Here is a 21,929-nt window from a genome sequence, read left to right on the forward strand (position 1 = left end):
TAAGTGAGGTCGCAAAACGCGAGGCACCTAATAAAGATCCCCTTCAACAGCACAGCTAGAAGCAACTGCCAGATCATACCGAGATCCATGAGCTAGCGTTTCACAATCAATACGGCTGAGACTCCCTATCAAGAATAGCAACCATTGCTATTGGACGTAATTGCATGAAATAACCTACCTTTTCAGTTCAGCAGTGACATCCCGGCAGTTTAAGAATCTTCGTCGACTTGGCGGGCTCAGCCGAAACGACACGGCTTGACTCGGCTTTGTTGTCCAGAGGCATCACGAGAATAGAGAGGGCGCGGGAGCATCGCTCGCGGTTTTTGTTTCGTTTTCATGCGTCCGAACCGGGGCATCTTTGTTCACCGCAGCTGTGGCGCAGAATTAGGGGAAATTGCTTTTTCGGCGCAGGGTGGCGCAGGCAATCCCAAATGGCGCACTTTGGCACAAATGGCGCAGCAGTTCCATCACTGTATGTTGAGCTCTTCCACAACTAGCTTCTTAAATGAGGCCCGAGGCCATCAGACACAATATACGACGCCTTACTCCGTCTACACGAAAATTGCCTGGCGATTTCCGAGTCCGGAAACATTAGCGGATAAAGGGACGAGGCGGTATCGGCCCAAGAGTACGGAATTCCTTTCAGCGTCATTCCCAGCACGAAGAGAGTCTCCGCCTGCGTGACGCGGTCACTCCCAGATAGCGCCCCTCTGTTGCACGTGAAGTCCAAGCCTTGCTGCACATTGTTCGGCCTCCTTAGTATTCCAGAGTCGTTCCGGTGCTGCTTGGCACATTCGACGTGCCGCTTGAAGCCTGCATGGCGTTTGACGGCTGCAACACCGTGTTGCCTGCAACTGATACTCTGGTTGCACAAGATACAAAAACCGCTGTCTGGAGAACTCTGACGACACCACATTGATATTCGGTCACCATTTTCGTCGATTTCGTTGAGAATATCGGTGCTGAACTTCGTGGAACGACCTACGCAAGAAGTTCCATCAAACGGCACAATCGTGGGTCGCAACGTAGTACCCCACAGTTCAACTAAGTGCACACGAGGTGAACCATGCATTTCCAACCTCTGAACTTACATTTCATTTTGGAGAGTGACATTCTCAGAGGGTCGCTCGTACGCACAATATGCTGTTCGTTGCGTTAGCTCAAGTGACGCGTGTGCAGACAGCGTTTCACTCGCTCGCGGCGACCGGTGAGTCACTGTCCTCGCCCTCACCCATCTCGCTTGAATGCTCCAAACAGCGGGGGAGGGGAAGGGCAAGTCCCGACGCGTTCCAAGTGTTGTTCCCCGATGACGGTGGCGCGATTTTGGAAAGCAACGCAAACTCAACGTTTTGTGCAGGCTCGGCACCGATTACTAAAATTTGGGTAAATTGGTAGCAGGATGTAGCAGGGCTGGGCCAATGGCGCAGTTTGTCGCAATTGGCGCAGCAATCACATCCCTGCTGATGCTGTGTTATGATGCATCCCTTTGCAGGCTTACTGTAGTACCTCATGCTTGAGGACGTCAGGGATTCCCAGTAGAAATTGTGTTGTACCCGAATTTCAGAAAGTGTATTCAGGGTGCAAATATTGTGAGAAATTAGGTTTAACCTGGAATCGAAGAACTGTACTTCAGTGTTACTGTTGACCCTATGTGTTGTCATAGACCCAACTCTGTGTCACCTTCCACAGTACACAACCCCAGTCCTTGCGATTATGCCATGCAGTTTTACTGTTCTGCACAGCGGACAGTTCCCCGGAATGCCTTGCACCAAAGCATAGTAAGAGTACCCTATGTCGGACACTCGCGGTACAATCAAAATATGTCGTAATGAGGAAGGTGTCACAGATGACGAATTAAGTGCAAAAAACAATGAAGAAACATGTCATGTTGCAACAATATGCATGCTTAATGAGTTTACTCCGTGTCAAATGCAGGAGTGCAAGAATGTGTAGAGCATGTTGGTTGAGACTGAACATGGTGGAGAACACACAGGGACATGGACAACACATATGGAAACGCCCAACTAGCAGCTGCCCGGGACTTTCCTGACTAGACTTGTTCATCCAAATAAATCAGTTGCTAGTTGAAGGCTTTCCGTGTGTGTTGTCTTTGTCCCTGTGCATTCTCCACCATGATCATGTCAAATGCAGCAAGTTTAATATAGAAGTGCTGTGATCACTGGACTGTGTCTTGTGTGGTATGTTTAACCGATGCACTGTCACATTTCAACTTCAAGTGTGAAACTTCACCAGAGACATGTGGAAGTGACTGGTGTGCCTATTACTGAGGAACATAGCTTACACGCTATTCAAGTAGGTCAGCTGTCTGCACAGCTACCCCGATTCCCTCTCTCCCCTATCACCTGTGGAGCTACCGCTTGGTCCCTCTCCCAAATAAGGAGGCTCTGTGTTCAACATTTCAAGGTTGAGGCACAAGTGGAACTTCTGCAAACTTTACCCTCTTCCTGGCGCAAGGATAAGGTGTCATAGTAGATGTGCACAAATATTCAAAACTTCAAATACGAATTGAATATCTGCAATATTCGATTCACATTCGCATTCGGTATACGAAGTTTTTGAATATTTGTAAAAGTTATATTCAAATATTCAATTTTTTTTTCTAATATGGTAGCAGCGCATTACAAGGCTGTTGAGGGCTGGAATTTGTACATTACATTATAAGCGATGAACATGTATGAAAGAACAGCTGCAAAGCGATGTGCGAGTTTTCATCTGCGAATGCGTCGCTACACATTCGGTAACTGAAACCGAATCTAGTACACAGTTGTCTGCAACTGCCATTTTAAAATACACCCTAGCCAAACGTGAAACTGCGGTAAGCTTCATGCATCGTCAGCTCAGTCACGGCTGAGGGCTGCCAACAAACTCTGAACATTCGTGTGAGGCCTACAGTTCGGTGAAAGTCCAGTTAAATATCGAAATTTTGTTGGCATTCAGCTGAACACCACTGTTCACCGTGCCACTGCATGCACAGCTAAAAGCAGCGTGTTGAACTCGTTTCTTCAGTTTTGATTTGTGTTAGTCAGCGATATATAATAGAATCATGGTCGCATGCGACGACGTCGATAATCGAGGAGTAGGACGTGATGATATTTCGACGTAGTTTCTCTAACTCTGGCGCTGTTCGACCGTATGTTAAAAGTGCTAAATAGGACGACAATATAATGCTGCAAAGTCATTAAAACTGCCATAAAGGTTGTTACAGATGACAGCAAGACGCGTATAGCCTTAAGTCCGACCTGCATGGAGTGATTTTGCTCACAACCCCCGTGCGTCGGCGTGACAAAGTTTTGGGGGGCGCACGCAGATTTTCACCATGAAATGAAAGAAGCGCTGATCACGAACGTTGCGGAAACAATCACGCGTGATGAGCACAGCCATACAACACTGTCGAGGATCGCAGTTTTACTGCACTAATGAATGCGGCTGTTCCAAACTATGCATTGCCGTCAGGAGTGATGGTCTCGCGTGTGATGTCACGCATGAGTGCAGTTCCGCGCCTACACGACAAATGCGGAAGGCGTTGTCAGTGCAAGAAGAGAGCACTTGCCACCTTCAATTTCCTTCTGAGATGTGCTCATCACTAAGCCATCCCACCTACTGTCATTGCCCTTTACTTTCATTCTGTCTGTTTCACCAGCACTTAATATGCCAACACACATGTTCACTGTTCATGAAAGATGTTTCAAGTGCAAGTTGTTTACAGTTTTCAGCTTGCCCCATGAGAAGAGCACATTGTTTCATTGTAAAAATAATTTTAGTGTACAAGGGGTGTTCAAGTCAAACTGAGACTTTCTGTCTCCTGAGTGTATAAATGGCTCGTGCTACTTCTTTTCCGTCATTTTCACACGCGACAGGCCTCCGCGTTCACCACGTGGTGGTCCAAAGTTCGTGCAAAACAGAAGATACGTACTGAACAAGATGGCAGACAACGAGGTGAGCGCGCACATTGAACAGCGAATTGTCATGAAGTTTCTCGTGAATGAAGGCGTAAAGTCATCTGAAATTCACAAAAGACTCCAGGCTCAGTATGGCCACGACACACTTAGCCGCAGCAACACGTTTGAGTGGTGCAAACGGTTCCGAGACGGCCGTATATCAGTGCAGGACGATCCCGGCTGGGGCGGCTCAAAGCCCAGTGTCAGAGTTCCTGAGAACATCCAACTTGTGGAGTGCCGGATCCTCAAGGACCAACGGATACCGTGTCTCGAACTGGCTCGAAAGACGGACCTTTCTGTGGGAACGTTGAACACGATAATTCATGAACACCTCCGGCTTCGGAAAGTTAGTGCCCGTTGTGTCCCGAGCAGCTCTCCGTGTTTGACCGGCAGAGAAGACTGGAAATCTCCCAAGAGCTAAGATACCGTTTCAACACGTAAGGACATCCGTTCCTTGATCGGATCATCATGTGCGATGAAACGTAGGTGCGCCATTTCACTCCCGAGTCTAAACGCGCATCAAAACAGTGGAAGATTCCAGGCTCGCCAGCTCCCAAAAAGTTCTGAAGCACCCCGTCTGCGGGTAACGTCATCACCACGGTTTTCTGGGACAAGGCTGGCGTTGTTCATGTAGATTTTCTGCCCAGTGGAACCACCATCAATTGCAGATTGATGCAGAACAACAATTTTGCAGATATTTATGTTCGATTCTTATTCCAAAATTTCAATGTTCGCACGCCTCTATGTCATAGTGTATTGCCCTTGTACGCAGTGGAATCTCAATGACATGATGGGTTGATACAAATTTCCAGATTATACAGAGTTTCCAAAGATAAACTTTGGGGTTTCTAATGGAGATAACACAAATAAAAACAGTGCCGGGAAGCTAAAGTAGATGTTAGAGGACGTATTATGCACCAGAATTTTATATTTACAATTTTTTATTTCAAGTCCCAGACACAGCGCTTATCCTACATATGTGTATTATTTTTTGGATAACTCTAACACACTTTCTAGACCTTGTTGGATGATATGAACAAAAGTGGCACACGAGGCACAACAACAAGCGAATGGAGGGAGCGGGAGCTCCTTTCTCCCTAACATCACGTGACACACGCATGAATCATCCTGCCCCTTTTGTTGAAGTTTGTGTTGAAGATCCTAACCTCTTACTTGGTTGTGCAAGAACAATAATCCTCTCTAAACTGTGTAACCTTTTTTTGTGATTTGGAGATAAATCAGCCTTTCCAGAAGACAGCATAAAAGTGAAAACTGCAAATATCGAAATTAAAGTTGGAGGGCAATCGAGAAAACTGTGATACTCTCTAGTTAACCATTTCCCACAAACAAAAAGTGCAGTCCTTCAAGGGGAAAGGGCTTGAAGTTCTTAGCAGATTTGACCAGAACCTAGAAAGAAGACGAATCGACTTTGCAATGGAACTGGAACTCGCACCATTAAACCTGAGCACAAGTGTCGGTCTGCGAGCGTAGATCATGGAGAACGTGAAGCAGTTTGGAGTGAAAGAAATGCAATCTAAGATGGCACAGCACATTGAAGAAATTCTTCTGATGAGGTTCAAGGAGATGATGGCAGCCAATGTCAACATTGATGGAAAAATTGTACAAGAGAAGGCAGACAACCTCACTCTCTCCCAGGGAACTTACAATTTCTACACATCCGGCTGTTGGCTTCACCCTTTTATGTCAAGGCATAGACTGGTACACAACACTGTCTGCAGTGAAGGGAAACGACTGGATAAGAACTTCGCCTATCGTGGGTGTGAGTTGCACAACATCTTCAATGCTGATGCTGCTGGCATCTGAAACACTGGCTATAGATGGTGAGAGGACATGTGGAAAACAGAGGAGACGATCTCGCACCTGAAGTTACAATATCGCATTCAAGCTCAACCCTCTGAAAAGACAAAGAAGCTGGAGGTAACATCAGTGCTGCTGCAAGACCAATTAAAGGCTCGCAGCGCAGCCAACAAAATTTCCATTTGAAAGAGAAGGAACCTGCCATCCAGCAAAGAAAGGCAAAAGAAGCAAGCCAAGTTTCCGGAGATGGAAGAGAAATTGTCATTCTGGATATCGCTCCAATGAAAAAATGGCTGTCGATGGGGGGGAAAAAATTGACCTTGAATTCTGAGGCACAAACACCAGCTTTTGGAAACCTCAAAGCTGGACTCCCCCCATTTTTGAGGCATGCCGGCTCAAGCGGAGGAATACAGTAGGATGACAAGAGGGTCCACGAACCCCTTCGAAACAGGAATGCAAATCATCGAAGCGAGAGAAAAAGGTAAAGGTTGTGAAAGGATTGACCTGTCTTCAGACTTCTCAGCACAAACGGTTTAGATTGATAACATAGAGAGTACATATTTGTCTGACTTTGCATGAAAAACCCTGTCCTCCTTCTGAGATGGGGTTGTTCGACACAGATGTTTCGTTCCCCGTGTATCTTCAATAGAAGCCTGCCAGTGCAACAACAAGTTCAACAGGGGAGTTGTCCGAGGTAGGAAAGTATCCGACTGGGGATTTTTTACCATAATTTTTACTGCTACAAAGCTGCACATGAAAAAGATGCAGCTTTCAATCTTGAACCCAAAAATATTTGTGGTGAGAACAAATAATGGCTAGATTACTTTCAACAGCACATAATGAAAATTGGAGCAGGGGTGTGATTGGACTTCGCAGTTTTGGAGCAGAAATCAGAGGAGAGAAAATGCCTGTTTGGAGCAGCTCAATAAACCGACAAAAGTGTAGTTAGATTAATCTTTCACGAAGCATTTACTAATCAAAACATTGTTGAAGCGCCGTACAACATAGAGGCTCTGCTTTAAACAACAATAAAGTTTTAGTAATCAAGTGCCAAGGAAATAATAGGGTGTCTATTTCTATTGCACTATCCTTTCTAGGGTAGCCACAAGCTTGGTTCTGCTTTATGATAGGAGGGTCTGCCCGCTCTCTATGTTTCCAAAGGTTGATGGGTTCATACCTCTGCAATGAGATCCTCGGCATGACATGACATTCTTCTTGCATTTTCAATGTCATCCCTCAGTTTTCATTCCGTATTTTTCTGATTCGTACCAATTCATAGTAAAGAATTAGGATACTGAAAGCTGACAAAGGCACGGTTTAAAGCACGGTGGCACCATTGCCTTTGAATATGTTTTCAGATATCGACGAAAACAAAACAATCTAGCAAATAATGTTCTCAAGAATGCCATGAATTGAGTACGTATGTTTTTTCCAAATAAAAGTCCTAAACAATATCAGTATGAGTGCGACCAACATCTATGTACAATCCACACTAGGATATGGTTTTTAAACTTAAGCAGCCCCAACAAAAGACCCCTCCGTTCTAAATTCTTTTGCGCAACAAAGTTTAAATACTAAATTGTTGTAAGCCCCCGAAAATAAATTTGTCGTGCCAGCCAGGCCAGTGTCAAAACAAAGTGCGACCGAGAGATGCACGAGCATATTCGTGATGGACATTCTCTTCAAGGGTGCTGGGCTGTAATAGCGGCTACGATGGTCCCGCTGCAATACTCAAATCGATGAGCTGATTACCTGTTACTTTCGACACCGCAATGCGTGTATGAGCATGCCCGCAGATCGTATCACCAGAAGCACAACCGGAACCATGTGACCGCAACATGCACACAGCACAGTAAGACTCAGGTTGCGTCTACTAAAGCAACGCCACTGCCAGCGGATGAATAACTTTCGCCTACTACAGCAGCGTGCTTGTTTGGGGGTGGACAACCTGGTGCGACAGCGCCCTGCTGCTCCCGCTGAGCAGTGCAGATAGCAGGCCAGGATATGCTGAGCGTGCTGCTGCTTCTTGGTGTGACGTCACTGTAGCAGACGACACACAACAAACGTGTGTAGCTTAAGCGTGGCGTCCACACCATACAGCCAATCGCCATCTCCATACGGATGTCGAACAGTACAATAGATTAGTATCTGCAGAAGAGGCGATATGACTGCTAAAATGGTGTGTATGCTTCAAGTGATAAGTTAAGACATCCTAAAGTGATGTGGAGGTTGGTGAGCATTAACACATGGAATACTTTCGGCAAAGCTGACCTGTACACGATTAGAGTAAAGATCTTCAGACTCCCTTTCTATTCCGGCTTTTACAATTAATGCAGACATCATGCCACCAAAACAAGTCTCTTCGTCTATCATAGCAGTTTCTGAAATCAGGAGCTGCTTCTATCGCTTCTGAAACAACGTCAGCTGATCGTGCGAAGCGATATTTCTCAGCGAACAGGCATCTACTAAACAAACAGCTGCTGCCATTAGCAGTTCCCCTTCCCAGTGCTGCCCGCGCTGTTTTATTAAGGAACAACCTAGGATAGGATCAGACAGATGGGCTAGCATGGCTTCAAATGACTCTCTATTCGACCATGTTATCCGGTTGTCATAAATAAGCTAGTACAAGCCAAGATTTCTGTTTTCGTCATTTTGTTGTTCAAAATGAAGGAAAAAATTGGACTCGGCGCACAATGGTGCAGGCAGTTCAACATTTTGGCTGTTTGTAGCAGAATCTCGCGTGCAGCACAAAAATGCGCAATCGGCATAGCAATTGCTCCCCTGTTATAGTGATGAAGTTGTTTCTCTCCACATGCCATGATTTTGCTAGTTCTTGCGACGAGCAGCTTGGTAACAACTTCACGGTTTTCCACAACATATTTTGAAAGGAATCCCAACAGTGTATGAAGGCGTATATGTGTGAAGGCATGTATGACATAACAGTGGTGGATCCAGGAGGTGGGGGGGAATGTCCCCCCCTAAACATCAGTTTATACAGAACGTTTGGACCCGTCCGTGACATATATTTAAAAAAATGGCGTGTAACTTACGCAAATTGTGATAGCATGCCTAAGGCCCCAGGTTTTCCCGAGATTCCGCGAAATCCGGAATTCATCGCAGAATTCCTCGTTTGACACGGAATTTCACGGAATACCTTATTTTTAGAGGTGTGCGGATATTCAAGTTCTCGAATTCCAATAAAGTATCAATCACTCGAAGTACTTAATTCGCGAGTCGAATACCCAATATCGGGATTTCCGAATATCCGACTGTTTGTCGAATACGAACGACACCTCCCGAAAGTGGGCTTTCCCTGCATGAGGGGAAGCTCGCTTTACGAAACTGCCCATGCTGCAGAACCAGCACAGACAGATTGTACTTTAGGTTAAGATAATGTTAGCCCAAGTTTATTGTGCATACTTTGCCTGAAAAAGGGGCGGCACCCCTCCCATGTGCAGTTTAGCGGTGGCAGTGGGGGACTTGGATTTGATGTCTGGGAGTTTGCCTCTAAAGACTGTTAAATAATGCCTACAGCCGAGAAACAAAAAGGGTGTCCTGTAACTTCCACAGGGCATGTATTGGATGCTCCTTCCTATAATCTTCCTATCAAATCTGTAGATGCCGAATGATGTTTTAGCAAGTATAAAATTGTTGAAGGTGACAGACAACATTCTTTGTCAGGGGAGAACACAAGGTATCATGTATGTAATGTTGAGCTACAACAGTGCTTCGAATCTGTAATTTTATAAAATATTTTTTGTTTCCACATTATCAAAAAAAAAAATGAAGTGTTCCCATTTCAAGCAGCCGTTGACTGCTTCCCGCGGAAAATTGAGGAATTTACAATTCGGTGCTGCGGAATTTTGAATTTGTCGCAGCAGAAAACCAGGGGCATTAAGCATGCCACATCACATTGAGTCTAAAAGAGGCAGCACACACACTGAATTGTGTAGTTTGACTTAAAGTGCTCACCGGCTACAGTGTCATCTCTAGTAGCTTCTTCTGTGCCCTCCTGGTTCCCCAAACAGCCATTTCTAACTGGGGCATCCTCATTGCATGCAATATCGCATGCTGCCATTGTAGATTCTAAAAGAGGATCAAAAAACATTTACATTATAACAAGGATACTTACCTGCACAACCCGTCTGTTGCACAATTTTCCTCTTACCTACAGGATTGTTGGGTTTCGTTCCGGGTGCCTTTCGTGTTCTTTTTGCCTGTTCCCGTCCACTTACTGCAAAATAAGAGGAAATGTTAGCTAACTAGGAATGAATTATCACAATTCTAGTGTGGAGAAACAGTACTTCAAAACCATCTAGTGAGTTACACGCAGACATTAGGCTCTGGCTCTTTCTAAGTAAATGCTCGACACAAACTTGGGGCTACCTTCTAGTAGCATGTGAAATTCCGGGTGAAATGTGGCGCTGCTTATACACGGAGGCGGCTTTGCTTCTTTTTTTGTTTGACAATTTAAGCCTACAGTGGGTGGAGTCCGTATCACAGATTCAAATACTTTTATTGTTCCCACTAACTTTTGGAAAAATTCTAAGGTTTTTCAAGGACCTTTTGAGGTTCACATGTCATTTTGTCTGGATGTAAAACACAGTTTATTACCAGGGCTTCAATATTTTGGAGAAATATTTATACGCTACAAGAATCACATCAGAAGATACCTGGGAACTATACAATATCGCTTCAAAGATTAGACTGACAACTAATTCTAATCACCATAGTAGAGAGAGAAACTTTATTTATAGAATAGGGGATGCCACTCATTCCTTGCTGCTGATCATTAAAAAAAAATCCAGGTTTTCCAGGCCCTGAAAATTGCATTTTTAAATTCCAGGGTATTCAAGGGTTTCAAGAACTAGTGGGAACCATGTATTTTATATTAACAATCCTTTGAAGTGTTTAATAATGCACTGGATAGCAAGAACATGGTTAGTGTGCTGCCCACCCACATGAAAGAACAAGCTGGGAAGATAAAGCGGAAGCAGATGAAAACAGTTTCGTGACAAAGAAGATTAAAATGGAATCACCCATAGATTGAACATTTTGTTAAAGTAGAACAACCTAGGGACTACGGTAAGTATATGCAGAACATTTCTGTGACACGGCTTGGCCACACTGGGAATGCTGGGTGGTCAGAATAGGGGAACACAGAACCACTTTGTAACCACAAGTCAGCTGCCAAATAAAGAAAACCTCAATATCATGCAGGGATACACAACAGGTCGTCCACACACAATGATTATGTTCTTTGCGATTTTTGTTTAAATTCTGTGAGAGTGCAGCAAAGCAACTGTGGATATAAGCGGCATACAGATGTGGACAGGTGAGGAGAGGACAGCAGGAAGCAGAGAAGGACAGGGGGATTAGTATGCGACATGGGTCAATTTTAAGGGGGAACTGCTTTGATATTCTTCTCAAAAGTCCACTAGAAAACCCAGTGTAAACCCCAATCAGCACAGCTGGTGCCGGGATTGGAACTCACGTCACCTCTCAGTGTCGGCGTGGAAAGCAATCGTCCTAACCACCATGTCACGGGAACTAGTTGTTCATCATGTAAGATCAATTACAATGTTACATATGTGGCAGTACGTATTTCTACCTTCTATTCATCTTACTCCTCTACAAAAGCTCCAAGGGGCAATTTGCAAAATACTTCAAGGAAATTCAGAGCCAATTATTTATAATGGAACTATTGATAATTACAGCCTGAAGTTTTAGGGTTTAACCCGATTCTTCCTCGAATTTGTACCCTGAATTTAAGGTTGCCGCTTTAGGGTGAATCTCAATTTTTACCCGGCAAATTGTGTTCACTGAGACATCCGCAGGAATGCACACTAACTTGTTTTCAAGCAAATGCAGTTACATCACTATTTGTACGAAACCAGCACAGATAGTTCGAGCAACTGAGCCAAATTTCTCCCCGAATTTGGCATACTGGAAGTTTTTCCACTCAAATTCGCATGAATCTAGAGCATAAGTTCATTTACCCGATTTTTTATCCCCAAAAAATATTTCCCAAGAACTTCAAGTTCTGTTTATAATATACAGTCAGTGGCCTTGCGATTGTGGCTGTCACTTGCTTCTGTCTTTTTGTTCTGCCTCGAAGCCTCCGCCATCCAAGACAAAAACTTTCCTCACATCTCAAAACAGCCCTCTAAAATGTTCATTTCTTGTGTTTGTGCTATTTACAAAAGTACAGTGGCTCATGCTTATGTCACTGTAAAGCCGTAAAAACAGGACATGAGCACACAGTTTGTCTTGCTTGTTTATTTTAAAAACTATATGTAGAAGGACAGTATAATAGTAACCTAAGCTAACGATCTGTCAACATCTCCAGACTGTCCCTTTCAAAGTATTCATCACCGAAGATCTCTCACCATGCCAGATGAGGGTGAGGACTTCCTCATCCTCAACTCATGCACATTGAGGGGAGGTTAGGAAATTGTTTGATGCCAGGTGGGCCATTTCAGCCAAAGCCATCAAGAGGTGTAGCTCGACCCTCTTTAGATTTCGCTGAAAAAAACTGTGTGCATTCCCTTAGGGGTGTGTATGTCAGTTATAAACCCTTTTTTTCGCAAGATTTTATTGTCTTGAACATTGGGGGCGGCTCGAACTTATTTACGTCGAACTTATATGATTTACGTCGCCTTCACACTGTGACGCAGGATGAAAGGAAGCAGCCGAGGCAACAATACAAAGTGTGGCTGTCATGTAGCACACCTTTTTTTTCTTACACCTTGAGTCACAAAAATGTACAGGGATGTCGTGGAGTTGAGGCTGTAGAAGGCGCATGGACTCACCACTTCTTGGTTTATCCCGCTCTATGAATTCCGCAAGATTCTGAGCAATGCAGGGAGCTGGTGCGTGGCAGTTGAGTAGGAAGGTATAGGTGTTTTTAAAGTCTGGCGAACCAGTAACCGCATCATGTTTTTTCGGTTCAGTTCCAGTTCGTTCAAGGAGAGAGAAAAAATGTTTACAGTTCAGTTCGGGTTCGGTTTAGCAAAAATTCACTTTTTTTTGCAGTTTTCGGTTACGGTTCGGTTTCGGTTTCGACCCCTAGTCTGATAAAACGTAACAACATTTGGAAACCGTTTATGGCCTTGTGCGCAATTCTACCACAACAAAAAGTAGAAAATAGGGAGAGAGAGAGAGAAAATATAAGAAAAGAAAGGCTGTACACACTGTCCTTTCATTAGAAATAAATATTTTTACTGCATACACCTGAACAGAAAGTGGACACCTTTTTATACCTTTACCTGGACGGATCAGCCTTATTGATCTTCACGTTCAGTAATTTCCTTCTCCAAACATATGTCATCGGCAGTAAGCCAGAACGTATGCACTCTCTTCAAGCTCTCTTTCACCCAAAGGAACAGCTCTGCAGGTGTGAGAATATATGCACTAAATAGGAAAACTGCAAGCTAGCCCTATAGCTGTGCACCTTCTAAATGACACTCTCAACACAGTCGCATTGCCCTCTACCACGGGATAATGTAAAAAAAGTGCCACGCAGAATTTATGCCAAAGTCATGCTTCTGGAGACAAATGTTAGCAATTGCATTTTCTGTTTTTCTATTGCAACACAGTGCCATCAGAGGAGTAGTACATTTCTCTAACCTTGCTCAGTCAACAAGTGCTGCACGGTGTGTACTGTAACAGTGTCATGAGTTATGAGTTAGCCAAACACAATGACAAGGTGTGACAAAGTAGACGCTATGAGTGCTCACAAAAAAAAAAAAAAAAAAAAATGAGGAAAAGTAGAAGGCTAACTTCCTTCAAAGGAAGGAAGGAAATAATGATACCCTACAGATGTGATGTGAATGTGCTGACTATTCCTTTTCTCGCCTAAAGGAAAGTCCAGAGGCACACAACTTTGTTATTGTTTTTGGTCAGTATAGAATGTTAGGCAACCGAAAATAGTTTTCCCACAATTAGTACAACCGTGGCAAAATTGGGACGCCTGCTATAGCCCCTGGAACCTCCCATGCACGAAACACCCTCCTTCACCTTCACGATAGATATGTGATGAGCGCCGCCATGCGTGTCACTATGCGACGTGAGTGTTAGGGATGCTCTTCATTGGACCTGGGATCCCATGATCAAGGTGAGCAACATCGTGCAAGCCGGAGCATCTGCTACCGCTTCGGAGACGCTAGGCTTTCTCCAGCTGCGTGATGTCCGAAACGGAGGCTATCAACGACACGACCTCAAATTTTTGGGACCGCTGACACCACGGGAAGAATGAGAGGTGCAGAATGAATCTAACTGTGTGATGTACAGCGATTCCCCAATGCTTCCCGGCAGCGTCTGGCCTGGGTGACTGCTTTCACCGCACAGTTGGTTCAATGGCTGACAGGTGGCGCCACGATAGCACCGTCATTGCTTGCTTTCTGCTACTGTGTCTTTTATGAGCAGCGAGTGTGTCCTGTGCCTTTTCCTGGTGTGGTACTGATAACTGTGCTGTCAAACCAGAAAGGTCTTCAGCAACGCCATCGAGTCGTGCGTAGACGTGTGTGTACGTGCGGTAGAGCACTGCACGGGCCCGGGCCCCCGACCCGGCCCGGGCTGGGCTTGTTATTGGCTGTGTGCTCCGGGCCGGGCCGAGCCCGGGCCGACAAAATACGACAGCACCGCGGGCCGGGCCGGGCTGTTAAAATACGCCACCACCGCAGGCCGGGCCGGGTCCGGGCCGACAAATATGTTCCCGAGAGTCAGGCCCGGCCGGGCCACGCAGCTAATTCCACACATTGGAGATGCATTAGTTCATATCATCATGTGCTTGCGTCATTCCTGTGCATATTTTGCAAAGACAAGCAAAGGGTACTGCATTATGCATATGATTCGACCCTCTAGAACATTCTCCAAGCCACTTTACATTGCTCCTCACTCCTCACATATTTCACAATCACTTTGGCAAAGCTTGGTGAGAGGGATAGGGACTGGGAGAAGCAGTTTGTCGACAGCATGCTCTATCTCCGCAAAATCTTGACAGTGTAACGATAACGCCCCGTGCGTTCTGGATTTAATTTGGTCTCGTGCGGTTACGGTGTTAAACCGCCATCACTTGTATGTTTGTCTTCTCTCCTTATAAATTTACTTATAAAGTTGTTTGATAATCGCCAGAAACGCGTACGTCGCGGCTGGAAATACTAGGCCGGGATCTACTCGCCGGGTCACCGGGCCGGGCCGGGCTCTATTTGCTTAGACGCCGGGCCGGGCCGCATAAAAATATGAAGGTCCGGGCCCGGGTCGGGCCGGGCGATTTTTCGATGCGCCCGGGCCGGGTCGGGCCCGGAAAAGTCGGCCCGTGCAGTGCTCTAACGTGCGGTAGTTGCATCGCCATGCCAACCAAGGGGGAATATGTGCTGCTGTTCCATTGTTGACTCACGAAAAATACGTTCGGGGGTGGTTGATAATCGGATATTACTCTTGTGTTTGCAATCTTATTTTGTCGGGCTGCATATAGGCTGTGTTTTTCAGAAAACGTGATATAAATTATGTAATGAATAGCAGTCAACAAGAAACAGCTCGCAATCTTCATAGCAGACGGTTTTTTCTACGAACGAATGAGGGGTCTCTCTACCACAAACTTCACACCAGAGTGGGTGTGGTCTGCAGTTGGAGCGCTCCGACCCGTCGCTGCAGCAGCGATTTTGCAAATTAACTGCGCCGCAGTGAAACTACTTTGGACAGAAATATTTTGTGGGAATGCGGTTCACATACTGCTTTACAAGATGACAGCAGATTTTGGCCATGTTGCGTACCACTTTATTGCTCCTTTAAGAGAAAGTACACATGTAGACCTTCAAACTCTTATGGGAGAGAATCTGTTCTACAAATGGCACAATTTCTTTCACTTCCTAGACGAGCTCAACTATGTAAAAACATGATCGGGAAAAGTGTGATTTTTTACGAATGGTGGAGATTCTCGAGCACGTAGTTAAACAATGAATACAGATCAGCTTCATATCGTAAAGCAAATCTCCATCACTAGTTTATGAGCGTAAATAATCTGTAGCTCCTGCCAGAATGCTAACTTGCCCAAAATTCATCGGAACTTGCCCCAAAACACACTCTGTTCTTGAGCTCTCAGCATGTCACTAGATTAGTTCCTCTTTCTTATGCCCTTCAGGAAGCTCGGTCCACCGTTCCCCTCTAACACCACCCAAAGGAAGCCCAGAAATGACGTCTGCATGTGTCAGAAGGATGCGCAGAACGGACAACGCTTTTTCATGTTTTGGCCAAGTTTGAGGCAACCCAGATGTTCACGAAAACAAAAACAAAAAGTTTATGTGCTACATGCCTACCCCTAAGCGAATACACATAATTTTTTCAGCAAAATTTATGAGAGACAAACTAGACTTCTGGCTGGTTTAGGCTGGAATGGCCCAGGTAAGTTTCCAGAAAAAAAGATTGATTTGAGAAAAATCCTTATAAACGAATTTGACGTGAAGTGACAAGAGGGGGATGTGAGGTGATGGCACTTGCCCACTTTTGATCATTGCTGCCCATGAGCAGCCCCTTTCGATCTGCGTCAAGAACATTTACAACCCACTTACAATGTGCTCGTCAAGAGTTCCACCTTGTTCCTTGTTTCCACAGCATCACGTCTGCGTGCTGCCACAATGCCAAGGATCACAAGCGTAAAGCTGCTACAAGACTTCGATGACTCTCAAATGTGTCAACTGCATGAAACAAGAAAAATGTCACATAGACATAGAAAAGAAAAGTGTCACGCACAAAACTTAAGGCATACGTCGTTCTTTCTCAATGATAAAATCAGCCACAGAGTTGCAATCGACATGTCTCTATTTGATACATACCAACTACTGCATATATCCGCATCAGGGACATTGCATATCGATTAATTTTAATGCCCTACCTATTATGTACTTTTGCACTGTATCTCAGAACTGCAACAGGAAAAGCTGAAGAAAAAAAAAAAAAGGCTGGATCTTCACACATTGTGGCAAACGTGTTTAAATGCTGTAGATCTATATGGACATCGTTGACTGTACATTTTATAATGCTTGCCACAAGTTAATTTCGAATTACTTTAAGAACTGTGTTGATTTCATTGTGGCCATTACAATCTAAATTTTCACTAAGTTACAAAGTTAAAATCAAGAGTGTAACAACCTCTTTCTGATCTTGTCACACCATCGCTTGACTTTGCACATTGCGATGTTGCACTGCCGGATGCATGCGCACAACTGCTTTCACTTTAAAGGAATAGTATGACCTATAAATGGGGTTCTGGGTTTTCGGAGTCTATTTCTGGACGTTACCGGAGGATGTTTTTCGGAGTTTATATTTTTCTCAAAAGACTGAGTTTTTCAGAGTGTATGACTTAAAGCTCAGTTAATATCCGAAATTCTGAGGAAACGCAGCGAAAACGCAGTTGTTACATTTATTGCTTAAACAATAAAGAGACACAAGCTTAACAATACATTTCATGCAACGCACACTGAGGTGTTCCGCAATTCCAAGTGCACCCTTTCAGTGTGCAGTGCTCACTGTTACGTGGCAGTACTTACATATGACAACCTCTACATCGAGATCGCGGGACGATGTGAACTCCTCGAAACCTGGGTACTCCTTAACCTAGTCGCAGGGCAGCTTTCGCTTACGTCCCATTATTAGCACTGCAATTAGTTGCCCGTTCAAAAAGACTACTCCTGTGACCTTGGATCAATGCTTATTTTAGTGCTCAGGTCACGTGTAGGACAAGGAAATCGGGAAACAGACTGGGGAAAAACCCGGGGAGTGTATCCTCGAGTGGACGAGAAAAACGTTAGACACGGAAACCATTACAGTTGAACCTTTCATAACAAATGTCGATTTAACGAAGCATTTCCATTGCACGTACACGTCCCCATAAACGCCAATGTATTTTTGCGCTCGATTTAACGAGATACATTTTTTTGGTCACCTCTATTTAACGAAGTCTCTGGGTGACGAAAGCCTTCTGCACGTGTCTTTCTTCTTCACCATGAAGAAGGGGAGGAGGAAAACCTTCCCCTCTCCCGTGTCCTCACGCAAGTTTTTGTTGGTTACTTCGGTTGTCACGTGCTGTAGGCACGAGCGTCAAGACATGTGCATTGCCGCAGGCGGTAATTTTTGGTGCTCCAACGCCGTTTCGAAACCGGCGTGAAGGCCGCCAGAGGCCGAGGGCCTCTTCGCACCTGTTTTCGGGCAAGAAAACATGCATTGCTGACCTCTCGTGAAGTCTATGCAGAGGACGATGGTCTGCCTCTACATGAGTCCCGACCGGCTATGATGGTATGCCACGGAGAGGCGATGACGGTGGCCTATCTCCATGGCCGCGCCGGTGGAACTCAGAAGCGGGTGCTCCATGCGCGTGGCCATCGTTGTCGTCGTCCAGCGTCCGCTACAGGGGTCCCCCGGCCGTCAGATGCGTTGCGGACGCATCGCAAAAGCTGGAGTCCAGGTAACGCGTCTGGGAAAAGCTGTAGCTGAGGGCGACCGTGGTGGACGTGCAGACGTGGTGACGTGTGGTTGAACAGGGGCACGGCACACGTTGGCGGCATTTCACAGAGGATGAAGACGGGAACAGGGATCCGTCAGGTAGAGACCAGCGAGAGAGTGTGAGGCGCTCGGTGGTGTGGTCCTGGGGTGCCGCGACCGGCACGGGAGCCGAAGCTCGAGAGTCCCAGGTGGAGTGAGTGAGGTGCCGAGACGGGCTGAAGCGTGCCAAGGCGTCGACTGCTGCGACCGGCAGGAGAGCGCAAGGCTCGAGCGTCGCGGCCGGCAGTGAGAAGCGGAGGAGTGAAGAGTACCGAGATGCGGTAGGAGTGAAGGCGGGCCGTGTGTGCCAGAGGTAGTGCTGCTCGATGGTGTCGTCACAAATTTGGGATGGTGAAGGGCCGAATTGCTCCGGACGTGATGTTCTTTGTCCGGGTCACCAAATGTAGAGGACGATGGTCTGCCTCTACATAAGTCCCAACCGGCTATGATGGTATGCCACGGAGAGGCGATGACGGTGGCCTATCTCCATGGCCGCGCCGGTGGAACTCAGAAGCGGGTGCTCCACGCGCGTGGCCATCGTTGTCGTCGTCCAGCGTCCGCTACAGTCCAAGTTGCTTTTGTTGATGCCGATGACAGTAGGTTGCGATTTTGTGGGCTTTTCTACTTGTTTTTGTTCGCGCCGCTGACACAGATAGTGGTAAAATGGGCACGGTGCCGTCGCCATGCAAAGTTCCATCGGCACAGACGTCCACGTGATATGTACCTATTTCTTGTTCTTTTCGTTATTCAACGGCGGTGTACTCTCATTCTTTCCGAACGTCATGAGTGCAAGTGAACCAACCCAGAAACGTCGATACTCGAGCGCGCAGGAGAAAGCAGTAGAGGTAATCCGGAGTAACGAAAGTTATGAACGCTCAGAGCGATACTGTGCACAAATTACGTATTACCGAGTGTAATGTGGTGAATAAAGCTCAATATTTTGTGTCCTTCTTAGCTTGATACCCGTTTTATGATAAATGGCATTTTGCGGTACGCGCGGCGCAGGTAGTGGTGGCGACCATCTTTGTTTCACTTGGAGTGTTCCATTTAACGAATATCTCTATTTAACAAAACAAAGTGCCAACATTTAGAAATTCGTTATATAGAGGTCCAACTTATTATGCTGCAGTGGGGCCAGTATGCGAGGTCAGAAGAAACCGAAGACACAAAAGTAGGCCAAGCACAATGACCAGGTAATCAGGGAATATATCTGCCAAGCAAAGTTTTTCGGATTATTCCGAATTGCTCAAAATTTTATCGGAGTATGTTTTTCGGATTTTTTTTTATAAATCTGAAAACCTGGAACCCTACCTATCAAGTGGAATAGTGTCAGCCACTGGTAAGATTTAGAGATAATTCGAATAATTTGCTCTCATTAATGTTACCAATGGCAATTAAGCGTTTGGAACACACTGATACACAACAGACTCACAAGCACATGTTCTGTTGCATGATTGGCATTGGTTGCATGAGGTCTTCAAAACACTTGTGCCGATATAAACACTTGTGCTTTCCCGAAGTCCTTGTTTCATAATATCAAATCTTCCAGATTAACATGAACTAAAATACTACATTTGAAAAATTCTCCTTTCAAAATAACAGATCCTGTTTTTGCACAGATATACCAGATTGCCCAAAGAACACAGTACTAAAATTAACTCCCAAAACACAGGTCCCAACTTTGGAACGTAGACAGTTGTATTAGTTCTTACACAGCTTCAGGGCGGTAAGCACAGCATAAACTAGCCACAAGCGAAGAGCACGACAGGACGAACGCGAATATGAACATCGTGCAGAGTGTGCTGACAGACTAACCTTCATTATTTGCAAAGCATGTGCAGACTTGCAGTGAATGTGAATGCCACACAGCAGCGGGATTGCAACCACACGTCTCTCTATTAATGTTCGCGTGCCTTGATCAATTCGACCACGCTGGCATCTGCAGTCAGACGACATGTTAAGGAGCCTCACTTGATAGACGGGACACACATTCACTCCCATCACACTCTTATACATTCCTGCTCATTCACACACATACATGCCACCTGCCTCATACTTGTGTCATATCTGGTATGTATGTGTGTGCGAACGAGAAGGAATGTGGAAGAGAGTGTGAATGCGTGTCCTATCTGTCAAATGAGGCTCCTCAAAGAGGCAATAAACTGGTATGCAAGGTGCATTTTTTTCTAATACAGAGTGATTCGTTTCCTACAGTGATGCTTAGCAAAAATTTTTGTCACGAAAAAGGAAATAATGGCTCCAAACCGACCAAATATTCACTGAACTCTCTTGCACTCATGACCCACACTGCAATGCCCTGGTGACAATAGCCGCACGTCATTTTGACGTCGCGCACCATCAACCATTCAAAACATGGGATACCAATATGTTGATTTGGTTGTAATATTGGGAAGTGAGGTCAATTCTAAACATATTTACACTTGTCAATCCCAAGGTAGCCACATCAAAAGGTACCAAAAGCCCACAATATTCCATTTCATGTACGCACTATGTTTTCAGCACTGTATTGCTCCGCAAGGCCACAGCGATGTTCCCACATCCAATTCTCCCCACACGCTGCAGCTTGTGTCAACGAGGCCCATCACCTGCTTAAGAGTCCGAAATCTCTCCCATCTCCAAGGACTGGAATGGAGCTTCGCTACACTCTGGAGACAAGGGCTCTCGGAGTAGGAAGGAGAGACTCATGCGGTAATACTCTTTGAATGGCATTGTTTTGTGGTAAAGAGACTCGCTAGAAGTAAATGAATTTCATAATTGGATATCGTGAGCCACATTCTTTCATAGAGCATAATAATTGGAGAATATTCGTGGTGCTGCTCAGTGCCCCTTTAACAAGTCGTCGGAATACTGATGCCAGCATGGTCGAGTTGGTCAAGGCGATCGAACGGTAATAGAGAGATGCGTGGTTCAAATCCTGCCACTGTCTGGCTTTTTCGGGGACTGCCATACTGAAACTATTCTTGTGTTCTGTGGCACGTTCCTGTAAAGTGTTTACTTTATGCTCAACCTTTATGTTTACTGGCCAAATCCACAGTACTATCATACCAACATGAAATTAATGGAGACAATCCTGCAAGAAGAAATTAGCACATAATTACAACATTAGCACAACAACCAAAGTGCCAATGAATTTGAATATTTGCCACTTAACTTGTCACTTATTACGCCGGGGCACAGTGGCCAGCGTAATATTAAAAGGTCTCTTTTAACGTAAGAATTTCGGGAGGTTATTTCGCTAGATGTCATAATGCCACACGCTATTTTGGCGTGATTACAATGGCATTCTGTATTATTGGCATATGTTATTCCGCACTTGAGTATGTAGGAGCTAGTATATTTCGAGAATACTTATTTTGCTTAATGTTATAATGTGATGTGTCCTTTTGGCATGTTTATAGCAGCAATATTTGATATCAAAACAAATTATTTGGTAATTTACGTACGTTGTAGTGCACTGTTGGAATGATTCTCGGAAAGAAGTTTGGGAATATGTTAATTGGCCATCTAATTGGCAGCTGCTGCTGATGGTGTTTTCCGTGGATGTTTCCGAAGAGACTTTCTTCTGGGCAGAAAGGAACTCTAGGTAAAATA

At 45.1% G+C, this 21,929-nt stretch overlaps 1 protein-coding gene across 6 annotated transcripts in view; it reads right to left on the minus strand.

Moving 5' to 3' along the window:
* Positions 1-16,474, minus strand: part of LOC135378534 (zinc finger protein 501-like) — a 47,857-nt gene extending 31,383 nt beyond the window's left edge. For 5 of the 6 annotated variants that reach the window (XM_064611584.1, XM_064611589.1, XM_064611588.1 and 2 more), the window contains exons 1-3: positions 16,349-16,474; positions 9,946-10,011; positions 9,750-9,863 (exon numbers count right to left, since the gene is read on the minus strand). In XM_064611584.1, coding sequence (XP_064467654.1) covers positions 9,750-9,855 — 106 coding nt within the window. In that variant the 5' untranslated portion in view covers positions 9,856-9,863; positions 9,946-10,011; positions 16,349-16,474. The remainder of the gene's footprint in view (positions 1-9,749; positions 9,864-9,945; positions 10,012-16,348) is intronic. The other variant, XM_064611585.1, reaches the window with a different exon arrangement.
* Positions 16,475-21,929: the final 5,455 nt, after the last annotated feature.

The sequence above is a fragment of the Ornithodoros turicata genome, chromosome 1, assembly GCF_037126465.1.
Source record: "Ornithodoros turicata isolate Travis chromosome 1, ASM3712646v1, whole genome shotgun sequence".
Lineage (NCBI taxonomy): Eukaryota > Metazoa > Arthropoda > Arachnida > Ixodida > Argasidae > Ornithodoros > Ornithodoros turicata.